Genomic DNA, 14,168 nt, shown 5'->3' with positions numbered 1-14,168 from the left:
AACAAAAAGACGAAGTGCTGAGAAATCTCTGTCTTTAAGAAATTCATTCCACTTTGTCTAGCATCTAGGAATGAAACCTGCATCTCTGGTATCAGACTGATCAAAACTTTTACATTCAAAATAATAAAACTAACAGCAGCACTTCCAACCAACATAAAATTATTGTAATAATTGTGATTTTACTTAATTAACATTAACTGAAAACACACACACATGGATTTTAATACAAAGTCTGTAGCTAACCAGTCACATTCTAGTAAGTTGCAAATCTGTTATTTTAGCTGGCACGAAAAACTGCAAGGATTAAACTGGAAATAACATTTTCTGTTGGAAAGGGGAGGTGAGAATCAGTTTCCATTATTGCCTAACTAATGTAAATTATTTGAAGCATGTTCCTACCTTCAAACTGATAAAACTTTTACATTTTTCCAACTTGTGAATGACAACAACAGTGTGGTTATATAAGGTGTAAAAATACCATTCACTCCCCACCTCAAAAAAGCCAACTTTGCTCTCAGTTTAATCACTTAAATCAGAATATTTTTTTATTATAACGTCCTGGGTAGGAACCAATTGTGATTTTATTTGTATTTCTTTTTGTCACCTTAGTTTTGCTTTGTTTCCTTTATTTTTTTTCCTACTGAAAACAAATACTTCATGCGTAAATCCCCAAGACCTCATACTGCCTGGTTTTGTTCTTTTTTGTTTGTTTGCTTTGTTTTTAAAAGAAATTGAGAGTACTTTCAACCTTATAAGAGACAAAGTATTTCTACCACCAATAAACCCTTTGGATATCTTCTGAGTTTGACATGACTTTGTACTGAAATTACACTCTCAGTAATACACATAAAAAATAGGTTTCTAGGCACTTCGTTTGCAAACAGGATTCCAACTTGGCTATTAATGGCTACATACACAATTCCTGACAACAAAGAATTAAAAAGTAAATATGTTACCAAATGGTAGAAATCACTGAAAACATGCAAGTTTAATAAGAGTTCTACAGTAATCAGACTTCCCCAGAATATCAGCATTCACCATTAAAAACTACATACGCTGGAAAGCAGCTCAGAGGGCCACAGCTTTGATAAGGCAGAGTGCCTGCTGTATGGCTGCACAGCTATAGAGTTGCACATCTCCTCTAAGAGTTCCCCACAGTGACTCACAAGTTGAGGAAGCTACTTTAGCATTCCACTATTCTGACAGACTTGTATTTTTACAGTTGAACCGGAACCATTACTGAGATTGAGTCATCCAAATTCCTTAGAGATACAGGAAATAGCTTTTCTACTGATTTCATTGCCTTTGTACAAAGAGATCAGGACATGGAGATAGAGTTACATCAAATCATGTGACTAAATTAGATTACAAGAAAAAAGAAAGCTCTTTTCAAAAGCATCCGGTGCACACAGCATTATCACATATTAAGGGTATTATTTTTAGGTTTTATTTTTTACTCGTCATATTGCAAAATTTCTTCAGCCTTCTATTCTTGCATCCAGTATGATATTTCCATAAAGGAAATCCGATCCTCTACACTTTGACAGTACGTGTATGATTGATGGCAATATACTCTAACTTTTTGTACTAACACAATAGATTAATCAAAACTATCACCCCTCCCAACATCTGGCAAATCTCATTTTCACGCGCAGTAGTAAACTGATTCAAGATTTGAGCAGCTGCACATGGAAGGCTGATGCAATTACCTGTAACATCAGCTCACAGTCATCTCTTCCAACAAAAATCATTTCTCGTGGCAGCCGATGGCGGGTGCCTCCACTGCTCACCAAAAACCAGGATGTTAAGCTCATTTTCTGCTTAGCTGATAAATCCTTGGCAAAGCTACGTCATCCTGCAGCGAGACAGAAAGAAAGAGGAACACAGAAAGTCATTTTGGTTATTTTTAGCTACAGTTCCTACTCAGCAAACATTGCAAGCGGAATACATAAAGCCTCCGAAAATACAGCATCTCTCAGCAGCAGGCACCGAGGCCAGCAACTGGAGCAAGCGACAGGCTACAGACTTCCATAGTCCTGATGCTCTGCTTCATGCAATGAGGCGAACTCAATCAGAGGTAAGCTTCTTCAAAATAAATGAGCATTGGGCTAATGCCAGTCATACATCAAGCTGTCAGAAAGCTTTTAACATTTAACCACTTATTATTGAGATAATTGCCACATAAATGGTTCGCTATCACAATCAATAAATAGCATGGCAAACACTCACAAGAGACAGCAATGTGCACGAGTGGTGTGCATACTTTCCAGTGAAAAAGAACTACTTCAAATTTATTCTATTTTAAGCTTAAGTTCTCTGCACAGCACCCAATTTTTCATACTATTTACTGTTAGATGTCCTTCGGAAAAAAAAATTTATCTTGGGAACTCAGCAGAATACATTTTGAATTGTAAACGATATGAAACAAGATGAACAATTAAGAACTTAATTGTGAGCAACAAATCAGAAAGCAGTGTTCCTATAATACACAGTCACTCCAAAAGTAATGCCTTCTATTTACTGCCATGGAAACTACAACAGATAGAAAGAGCACAGTAGCACTAGTTGGTAGAGCACTCTCTAGGGTAATTCAATGGTTGATACTTGGGACGGATCTTAAGTGTTCCAAATCTCTCTTTAAGAAAAATTAAGCCAAAGCAATCATATCATTCAGTACTGCTCTCCATTCATTAAGAGAAGCTAAAGAATATAGAAAACAATGAGTCTGCATTCCTTCTCAGTACCAAATAGCTGGTACCTCTGTTCTTTTATTCATATCAGTTAGCGAAATTGAGCTGAGCAAAGAGTACTCTCTAAGCAGACAAACTTGTAGCACATTTGAGCATAATCTTCATTCTAACAGGGATGCCGCGAGGTTCTCAAGGCCAGGCTAATGTGTAAGCACTGAATAAGTCACCAACACTGCCCCATTCAGCAAACTATGATCAAGGAGAGACCGTAAATGATGAACACACATAAAGAACAAGAAAAGTCAAAACTGCATCTAAAAGCGACACAACAGGCTGCAGTTAAGTCTACAGTTTGCAACGGAACTGCTAAAATGAACCAGCAAAACTGTGAAACCAATTAAACAAAATGGAATTCAAATGAAAGAAATTAGAGGATTTAATGCGTTGAAGATTTATTTCATTAAAAGGATACACTGGTATTTGCAGGAGTGTGTTCTCATATATACAGTATCTAGGTGGGATTACATTCTCACAACAGATTCTTCAAATGAAGCTAATGCCGAATTCACGTTCTCCAGCTCAACGGAAGAAATGGTGAACCATCTACACTGTACTTTTCAATAACAAATTGCATCTATGGGAATAACATCCCAAAAGCATATCTGAACACATCTAGATCCCTCGTAAGTATATTAATAATTACAACAGTTTATTCAGCAGCCCTCAAGGAAATTAAACTTTTTATTTTTAATATAATCTAGTTTAAAACTAGAAAATGAACTAGCTTAATTAAATTATATCTTTGCATTCCTTTCAGAAAGAAAAGAAAGTACTGAAGATTGCCAGTCTAGGTTTCCACTTTTAACAAGCAAATTATATGGCTATCTGAAAGCAAGCATACTGGTCAATATCAAAGCTCCTCATTCCGTTCATATTTTACTACCTGTTAAGTCTCCCATCTGTTTATTATAATACCATTTACACCATGTGGTCATCCTACACTAACTGCAAATTCATACCAAACCTCAAATATTATGCTCTTTATGTGTATGTGCATATGTATGAACATATATGCTATTTTGAAAAGTTCATAATCACATACTATACATTTGTTTACACAGACTGTCAAGAAATGAGCTATTTTTACTTTTAAAACAGACAAGTAGGTCAACAACCACCAAGCTAGAGAGAAATACAAGAACCTCAAACCTCCCACAAATGGCAAAGCCTGACAACAAGCACATTAAACTAAGCTATCTGAAAATAAGTAAATAAGAAATTATACAGAGTAATCATTACCACAGAGCTTGGCAGCACATTTGTAGTTAAAAGTCCATCACCATTTCTATCAAAGCTAATATTGTTGTTCTTTTCCAGCAGTGCTCACTGCCTCTGTGACAAATCATCAACCCAGATACATATTTAAGTTTCAAGTATTCATTAGAATAAACCAATGCCTTTGATCAAAAAAGCTTGGCTGAAATTGCACGTGGCAAAAGTGACTCAAATTATAAGATACAGTAGCAACAGTTATTTAATACCAGAGTAAAGTAAAAGTGTGCTGAAATTTTTATTGTGAGGCAGAGAGTGAGGCAGAGGGTGATGTGTTTCAGCAGTGGTGACAGCAACCGTGGGTCACTGCCACTGAACAAAGTGAAGAATGCAGGTTCTTGTTCACTGATGGTGAAAATGTATAGCTAATGGTAGTGACTACATAGTCACTATGAAAAATACTTTTGTAGCTGAGAATTTGCTCTATCCAATAGTGTCATTGTGTTCCTTGTATGTGTTGTAAGAGGCATTACTTTTGGAGCAGCCAACATAGACAATATATGGACAACTACATTGAGGCCTGAAAAGTTCATGAAAGCTTAATGTTTTATATACATTGCTGTATTAAGTATTCTGACTGTAGTGGAAAGGTTCTGAACAATAAGAGGATGAATGATTGCTCACTGTCTGGGACATAGCAAACTGAATTACTGCAGGACAGGTGCAAAATCGTTATCAGAAGCAGCTCTTTACTCAAGGCAATTTAGGTCACGATAATTCTTGCAATGAGACATTACAGATACTAAAAGGTTACGCTGGGTCAATATGCAATAAGCATTCAAGGAAGAGAAAAATAATTACGCCATTTAAATGCAATGATCCCATTTCTGGCTCAGGAAGTGCCTGAGTCAGGAATAGGGCTCTAGGGAGTTGTCACTTGATATCACCGTAGCTAACACTCTCCCTTCCTCACAAAGCCCGTGCTCGTGGGGAACAGCATGGTGGCCTGAATGGACCTGCACTGCAACAGGGCCGATAGCCCTTTTAGCTGAGGTACCCACCAAACACATCAGGATTTCCTCCCTAGCAAAATGAATTTTAAACACTGTCCTAGACTGTGATACCAGGGTGGCACTGGATTGTAATCTTTAATGCAGGAAACATCATTACTGAGACTTGATCATCCAAAGCAGTGCTTCATTCTACATAGCATGGATGTCTGTTTCTCAGACTATCATAGCAACTGTGAAACGTTTCCTCTTCTGCAGAAGAAACAGCACTTTACGGTCAAGGACTAGGAGTTTCAAAAAGCAATAATCAGCATGTAAGGAAATACACACAGGTCATAAGTCATTTGAAACAGATGCAGCAGCAAAGCAAAATTGGCTACATAAGACTGTAAATACAATTCAGCCCTAACAACTAAAGCCCTACATTACGTAAGCCAAGAGATGGGTGTAACCGATTTTAATATGTCTAGAAAAACATTGCCAAGATTATAGTTTTGATACAGCAAAAATCCTTACTAATCTCTCATTTGAGCCATCTACAGCCTGCGTTTTTGTATTTGCATGTCATTGAGAACAGCTGACAGTTTTCTCCAGAAGTGAGACGTCAGCCCTAGAGAGGAACAGAAAGCTATGTTTAAAATTAAAACTAAAGCTAATATATGCTGAAATTCAGACTTGAAGCACCACAGTCTTCCATATTACAACTGAAAATCATATAGCCTTAAGAGTACACAATTATCCTATCACTGTACAGTGTATATTCTATTTAAATAACAACATGCAAAAACCTCTGCATCAAGCTGATACACAATATTGGCAGAGCTGCAATCTCTACATTGCCCAGTATTTGAACTATTAAGTTCCTGTTTCCAGCAGCTAAAATTATGCTAATATTGTCTCTGCCATATAACAGACAAAGAAGCATACTACAGCATATATGGGGAAGCTTCAGGAAAAAATGGCTCAATCATTTTTGCAACAAGGTAAAGGGAAAATATTCTGCCTTACTGGCATTAAAAAAAAATAATAATCGGAGGCAGTACCTCCTACATCGGTAATTGAAATGAATTGGTAATGCTCATAAATTGGTAAGTGAAATGTGACAAGAGGCCTCAGTGTCAGTTTGTAGTTTCTACTACTGTTCTTGTGCAAATCCATCCTAATGCAGGCAAAAAAAAGGCTTTTGAAAACTTTCCATGTGTATGTTAGTTAAGCAAGTACACAGATGAACTTCCTTGCTATCTGCCTACACAGAACCTTAGATACTGTTTTGTAATGTTGTAGGGCCAGTTAGATCCAAAACCAGTACCCCTTCCTCATTACTTTCAGTTCATCCCCTGCTGGTGGCAGGGCCAGAAGAAGAGAATGCCACAGAAGACACCTGAAGAGGAGCTAGGCAGACTGCAGGGAGGACTCCAGGAAGAAAGACATCAGACGCAAGTCATGACAAGGGAGAAAACATGACTTAAGAGAGCACTGACAGCATCAGCAATGACTGGAAGTGGCCTGAAATTGAAGTCGTTTCCAAGTTCTCAAAAAAATGCTGCCAGCAAACAGTGCCCATCAGAACGCGCCTACCATGACTGCTGAACCAACTGTCTGAAGGAATTAAGAACGCTATTGTCAACAGTTCTGTTTCTGACTGAAACAGTGAAATCTATCCCATACAAAGAAAAAAAGTGAACCTAATTCCAACCTTGAGAAGATTTCTGTATCAATATAATTGATATTAAAAAGTAACCTATAAAGGTAACCAATTGAACTCTAGGAAGATGAGTGGAAAACGCCACTATAATATTAAACCCACTCGGTAAAACACTGCTGTGGGGCAGGATCACAAGTGGTGTTTGATGCATTATCATAATTAACCTACTTACATACATTATTAGAAAATAACCTTTAACTACATCACTGCATAATAGTTTCACCAGGATCTCTACCGTATTTGTGTTAAAACACAAAGCTTGACAATCAGTTCATGAGGGTTTTTTTCCCCCTCTTCTCATCACTTGATTGTCCCATGCCTTATTTATTGCACATCACTAAAACCTCTCATGAATTATTAACTTCCCACCGACTTTACCTACTATGCTCATCATCACAGCATGAGAAATTCATTAACACTTATGGCAAAAGCTCCATAACATCTCTGTATAGGGTATATAATAAAAAGATACTCTCTGTATAGTTGCCCATTTTACACTACAGTATCTTAATTTTGGACTATTTAAGTTCCAAAACCAACAGCACTTCATGTTAAAACACCTAGTTTGACACACCACTGCATGTGTTCAAATGGTGTCAATGATTTCTGTTATGACACTGAACAATTCTTTTACAAGTAAGGTTGAAGGGTATGGGTGTAGGACTGTAGAAAATAAGACCGCCTTCCCAAACTAGAAGTAAATAGCTTCTCTCTCATTACATGAACTACAAATAAAAATTCATACTGTAGGGTAGCTTCTAGATCTTTGAGTCATTAAGTTATCCTTGGTGTTTTTATAATCCCCTGCTTTCATTACTCACATTTCTGTCACATTAGAAAGGGATATTGAGAGAGCTCCACATATAAGAGTCTCTTGGTTGAAACTATTCTAACTAATTCCTGCAGTCAATCCATTAAGCAAACTTGCAAATAAAGAAAAAAACGTAGTATGGCTGAAGAACTTTTCACTGGGAACTGGAATTCAGTTCAACTGCAATTGAGGCTACCTAAAGCAATCCCTTACATAACAGTACTTTGTAGTGTTGCTCTTCAGTACTGTAAAACCCATCTAAAATTATTTTAGGCTAAATTCAAGAAAAAAAAATCATCTGTGGACTTTCTGAGGTCACAGACAGTGTACTTCAGAAGGGGAAATAAGCAGCCCTGATCTTTGCTTGCCAAGCAGCACAAGATACTACCAAGGAAGTGTAGCACAATTAAAAGACACAGACCAAGTAACGCCTGAACAGTGCATGAGTTCATAGGCTTTTCTCTCTGTCTTGACAATATCCATGGAGGTTAATAAAACTACAGTTATACAAGGCTGTACCAAAATTTAAAACAAACAAATGGATGGAATATAAACAAAGTAACTTATGCTTAAAACTAAGGAAACTCTTCTGCAAGGTCCCAGCGAAGATGAGCTCACATGCTCACAAAAACTGACCAAAGGACTCTTCAGCCTCATCTGTCCAACAAGATGCAATTGCTACATTACCAAATATTTTGGCAACGGGAAAATTCACCTGAACGGATCCCTCTAGAAACACTCAAATGGTATCTACAGCAGGAAACTGCTGTTAAGATCATAGCTAATAATATTTCTTTGTTTACAAAAGTCTTCGTTTCATGAAAGCTTTTACACAATTACAGTGCAGTTACACTGATGTAACAGGGTGGAACTCGATGGCAAGCATGAAAATCGGTAACGTGGAAGAATACAGGAAACCCACGGGAAGAAAAATGAAGCATCCATTCAGTTTACATACTCTGCTAAAATGGGGAATGGGACTACGTTCAGGATGACTGTCCCTATCTGTAATGCTTCATTAAATAGAAATAAATAAACCACAGACCTTGGTCTGCTGGCTAGTCAGATAAGCTTTAATAAATGTAAGACATAAGGCAACTGAAGAACAGCCTCACGTTCTCATTCTGTTTTTCAGTAACACATTCCATCTTTGCTCAAAGCTCTGAAAGAGACTACAATTCCCTGAAGAATGATCGGAAAATCATATTGAAGACTTGTTTTTTCTAAAATCTCTGCCAGCATCCACCTACAGAGCTGATCTGACTAAATTCTACACAGCAAGGGAACCATAGAGAATAAAGAACCCCTGATAGCCACTACCCTGCAAAATGCTCTTTTCCTCTTTTTGTCTCCTCTTCCCTCCCCTTTTCTTCTTCTCCCCCCTCCCCCCACTCCACATAGAAAAGGAGGAAGAAAAAGCAAAATAAGCCCATCTTTGAATTCAAGTCTACAAAAACATGTGGGCCTTTTTTTTTTTTTTTAGTAGATAGACAAAAAGTTTCCTTGTAACATCTGTAAGACCTGATATACAAATAGATGCTTTTGAAAATAATTTTAAGGACAATTCTTTTTTAATACATACAATAGAACAGAAATTAAAATCTGAGCAAGCATATGCATTTACAGAGCATCGGGAGGTCAGAGCCACCCCCTTTCCCTTTTATTTTTATATACTTTTATTAATACCCACCCATAACATTACAGATTACCCATTGTCTAAGTCTATCTAAAACAAGAGTTAGCATTTCACCAAATCAATAAAGCATCAGCGCTGCATTCTTCTGTGTCTCTGGCTGGCAGTGATGAAATGCTTTCTGTGATAAAACCCCAGTCTCCCAGGAGGGTCCAGTCTGGTGCCCTAGAGCCAGATTATCACAGGAAATTCCACAGAAGCATTTGTGGGAAGAAATATTTCTTCCCTCATATTTTAATTACAAAAAGACACAAGCCTTCTGGCTGGGTATGCTACTAAGGATAGATCGAGACTTTCCTCCTGCATTCAAAGAGTTTGAGATCTCTACCAAAGGCAGTCAGACCTTCCCCTCTCTCTCTGCCTCCATGTCACCCCGTACATCTGATGGTGTAAGGACAAGTCAGCTGTTGCCTTCTGGCAGCCATCTGACAGGGGCACACCTCTGTCTTGTGATGTGGCTACAGCCATAGGGCTGCACGAACATCTTCTCCCTCCCATTCAGATCAGAATTACATCCACCAATTTTATTGATGTTCCACACAGAAACAGCTGTCAGAACACCAATTGAAACAAAGCCTTTCTTTCTGCTGACAGCGTGGCTGAACCAGAAGTTGCTCAAGTTTTTGATTTTGAGGGACAAGAGACAGCGAGAGACAAGAGATAATTCTAAGGGACAAAAGAGGCCGAACCTCAAGTACTGTGTTCAGATTTGGGCCTCTCTCTACAAGAAAGACATTGAGGCGCTGGAGCATGTCCAGAAAAGAGCAACAAAGCTGTGAGGGGTCTGGAGCACAAGTCCTATAGGGAGCAGCTGATGGAGCTGGGATGGTTTAGTTTGGAGAAGAGAAGGCACAGGGTTGACCTTATTGCTCTCTACACATACCTGAAAGGAAGTTGTGTGGAGGTGGGGGCTGGCCTCTTTTTCCATGTAACTAGAGACAAGACTAGAAGGAATGGCTATAAATTGCTCCAGGGGAGGTTCAGGCTGGATATTTGGAATTTTTTTTTCTTTGAAAGTGCAGTCGGGTGCTGGAAGGGGCTGCCCAGGGACGTGATGGAGTCACTGTCCCTGGAGATGTTCAAGAAACATCTATATGTGGTACTAAGAGACATGGCTTAGTAGGGAAATATTGGCGGTACGTGGATGGTTGGACTGGATGATCTTGGAGGTCTTTGCCAACCATGGTGATTCCATGGTAATGACTCGGAACACTGTATCCTATTTTTGATGAGATAAAAAAAAAGAAAAAAAACTAACAAAATCTTTTCTTTTGCCGCTCTATCAACATACAAATACTGTAAAAATTTTACAGAAGGCCTAATTGACAGCCATCAATCATTTGAATGTCATAGTAAGCAAAATAACATTATTTGTATGAATAAACAATCAGGATGTCTGTAACAAAGTCTAACATTAAGACTTTGTAGAAAGTTTAGCCAAACTCACAGAGTGAAAATAATCTCCACTCCCATGTAAAGCACCCTTAGAAAGGGAAGATAAACATTAGAGGAACTATGCAGACAGTCACGCCTTTTCCTGCTGGAGAAGTCCCTTTTTCAGGGGCGTTGGGGGAAGAAAGCCTGGGAGATTCAGAAGATACCAAGGGTAAAACCAAACCGAAGCGACACCAATTTCTAGTAATGCTATGAGATCGAATTTTATTAAGAGTAATTTAATGAAACAAACATAATGACAGCTGTTGAAATAAAGAATTTAGCAGCTTGCAAAAAACCAAAAAACAACAAAACCCAACAATACTGGGAACATTCACTGATAATACTGGTCAACGTGCACGTTCCTAAAAGACCACTTAGAAAATTTTGCACAAGGCTGCTACTGCACATGGTTGGTCTTTCACAACCAACGTAAGTCTCTTATGCATACTGTTAAAATAATCAGGGGTATTTGAAGGAAAAAAATATTTACATTGTAGAATATGAAGGTACTGTCGAAACATTACATTTCAAATTGTTAAAAGCATACTCAGTGTTAGCCACCAGGATAAAGCCAGTCTCAGATGTCAAAAAAGCTATCTTATTCTAAACTTTGATCTGGATAATAAGGATATTTTGCATTTATTAAAGCCAACTGCCAGCTAATATGCATTTCTAATCCTTACAGGCATAAGTAAGAAATGAGTTCTCATGAATTTTCTTCTTTGTAACATTCCTACACTGAAATGAAATGCTTCTCAAGAGTTGCTTTCAATAAACAGTTAAAATAAAGCATATATTAAAGTCTGTCTTGTAAAGTAGCTTAATTTATAAACCAACAATCAAATGTTCATATTTTGCCCATCATTCTCGTTTCAATTAAGGAAATGCACACAGAAGTATTCTGAAATTTTCTTACATCACCATGACTAAATGAGGCCAGCCACACAGAGAGCAACATAGCCAGCATGCTAATGAAACAAGCCGGTCATAACCAAATTGCCTTTAAGAAAGATTCTTCTAATAAAGCTACAGAAATCCCTCCTTCTCCCCACCCCCCAGATCAGACTATACTATCAGATTATATCATTGCCAGGATGAGTGAACGAGAAAATAAATAAGATAATTGTGCACTGCATTCAGGCAGAACGTAATCAAGATGTAGTCAAGCCTTCCTCCCCCGTTTCCCATTCTCACTGCCTCCATCATATGGCATACTCCAAGTTGCTTTGTAGGCTGAGTAAAAAGAGGAGATTTTATTTGCATTGGCTAAGTACAGACCACAGTCCTGACCAGTACTGAGGAAACAAATACCACTTTGCAAAGAAAATTGGACTTTTTAACCTCCCAAGGGTGGTGATTTCACTTTCCCCCAGATTGTGAAATATATGGAGTTTATTCCCTGTCCCAAGATACTGAGTAAGATTAAATTACGTTCAAGACAATTCAAAATTTTTCTTCTATAATTCAGGAAATTAGTTATTTTGTGGGTATGAAGATAAGCACATTTTCCAAAGGGAAGAAAAAAGCAAAATGAAAACAAAAATATTGAAGTAATTTTAGTATCTATCTTTCATTTTTCAGTTCCGTTTTACCTTCCAACACGACACAAAAGCACACAGAATGTGAAAACAGTAGTCATGGAGGACAACTACTGGCATCAACGTAATTGATCTCCACATGCATTCAGTATTACAATCTCAGACAATAATAAAGAACCACACACACAATTTTTAGGATCTACAGATGAGTAGTACTCTTCCTGGAGATTCATGGAAAAAACAAAGCTGAAAAGGGGTTAAAATGTCTTATATTTTAATGATTTGTTAAAGTTCTGTAGTCACATCTCAGATCATGCAATAGGAACCCAGTCTTGCATTTTGGGCTATGGTATTTCCTTAATGCATGTGTCTTTCCCATCGCTCTCCTTTCTCACAAAACAAAGCTTTAAAGTAACACATACAACACAAACACTTTCTCAATGTATAGTCATCTGGAAACAACTGCCACCCAAAAACCCATGGAATAAGACATTTGCACAACGAATTAGAATACTGATGGCCTAATGATAAATATAACCTATTACGAAGACTTTAAAGCAGCATAAATTACACTTCACATTTTAAAGCAGTCTGTAATTAGTAGCTAGGAAATGGCTTCCCTGGAGAGGAGCTATTCCACATTTTGCTTGCAGTGCCTGCTCACTCCTTTGTTGTACGCAGCCAACAAACAGGAATACAGCTACTAGACTACAGCACAAATCTCAATTTTTTCTTACACTGCCCCTTATTTACTAACTACAGTCAAACAAGTACATGTGAAATTCTCACTGTAAACAACTGCACTGAGTACGTACAGCTTGTCATTTCTATGCAAGGACTTGACTGAGCAGGTGTATTGCCATCTCTCCTGTGGAGACTACTAGAAAATATTTTCATAAGTATGCTACAATAAATAATTGTAACAGCTATTAAATGAATGCAAGCATGCCTTCCAATAAACAGAAATCTGGAATGGAAGTAGTTCTATGAAAGAAAATCTACACAGATTTTCCTTTGTAAGTTCAATAATTGGCAATTTTACTTTTGTTGCCTTAAAATAAAGGGCTGGAAGGAAGAGATGTGAATGGAAAAGCTGAACGGGAAGAGCTCGGAGCTACACACGCTGCTCCAGGCACAGAACCAAGAGGAAGCAGTACTCTAACCCCATCCACAGAAAGGGATTGAGTCATTCCTTCTACCAGTATTTCACTGAAGTATTCCAGTGTTGTTTTGGGTTTTCTTGTTTTTTCTTTCTTTTTTTCTTGTTGTGTTTTTTTTTTTTAAATATCCACAGTTACTACAAAAGTCTCATTTTATGTCTCCAAATTTTATGTCTCCAACAACAACCAAAAAGATTAACAGGGAACTTGGTTGCATTCAACTGCATTAAAAAAAAAAAAAAAAGAGGTATATTACGCAACAGTGACCACATTATTGCAATAGAGATATGGTCTTCTGGTTTACCAAACATATTTTAAATCATTTCTCATCAAACCAGAAGTGGATAAAAGCACAAAAACTTGATTAAGACTGATCATCCCACTTCCCCTTCTTTAAGGCTGGAACAATTCACATCCTCTGTTTAAATTCCTTGAGGTTTCCATGGCATAAAAGTCATAGTATTACCATTGGTGTCCAGAGAACAACACTCCGGATAGCTTAATACATTACAACATTTAAAATACTGGAGCAAATTAGTATTGCATTTCTGTTCATTTTGCCTTGGCTCTTCCCAGGCTTCACCTCTTCCATATTTCCCATTTAGGAGAGGGTAAATATTTATTTAGCATATCTTTCATATGCAAGACTACTAATTTCTGATATTTAATCTAAAAATAGCACAGATGAAGCCTTCATTTTGATTTGTCCCCAAAAATATTACGCAGCATATTTCTCTCTTCAAGCAAGAATATTTTTAAAACAAACTAGGATTTCTGTTTTTTAACTTTCTCCTTCTGCCACAGTTATTAATTAAAACTCTTACTGAAATCATTAGCTGCCTGAGAAATCCT

General features: G+C 37.5%; 1 protein-coding gene across 12 annotated transcripts in view; it reads right to left on the bottom strand.

The window, feature by feature from the left end:
* The window catches only part of CEP170 (centrosomal protein 170), an 88,936-nt gene that overhangs the window by 65,849 nt on the left and 8,919 nt on the right, over window positions 1-14,168 (bottom strand). For all 12 annotated transcript variants that reach the window (XM_015283969.4, XM_040697395.2, XM_040697398.2 and 9 more), the window contains one exon: window positions 1,710-1,855. In XM_015283969.4, coding sequence (XP_015139455.2) covers window positions 1,710-1,814 — 105 coding nt within the window. In that variant the 5' untranslated portion in view covers window positions 1,815-1,855. The remainder of the gene's footprint in view (window positions 1-1,709; window positions 1,856-14,168) is intronic.

This window comes from Gallus gallus, chromosome 3, assembly GCF_016699485.2.
Source record: "Gallus gallus isolate bGalGal1 chromosome 3, bGalGal1.mat.broiler.GRCg7b, whole genome shotgun sequence".
Lineage (NCBI taxonomy): Eukaryota > Metazoa > Chordata > Aves > Galliformes > Phasianidae > Gallus > Gallus gallus.
This window is presented reverse-complemented; position numbering and strand designations above follow the sequence as displayed.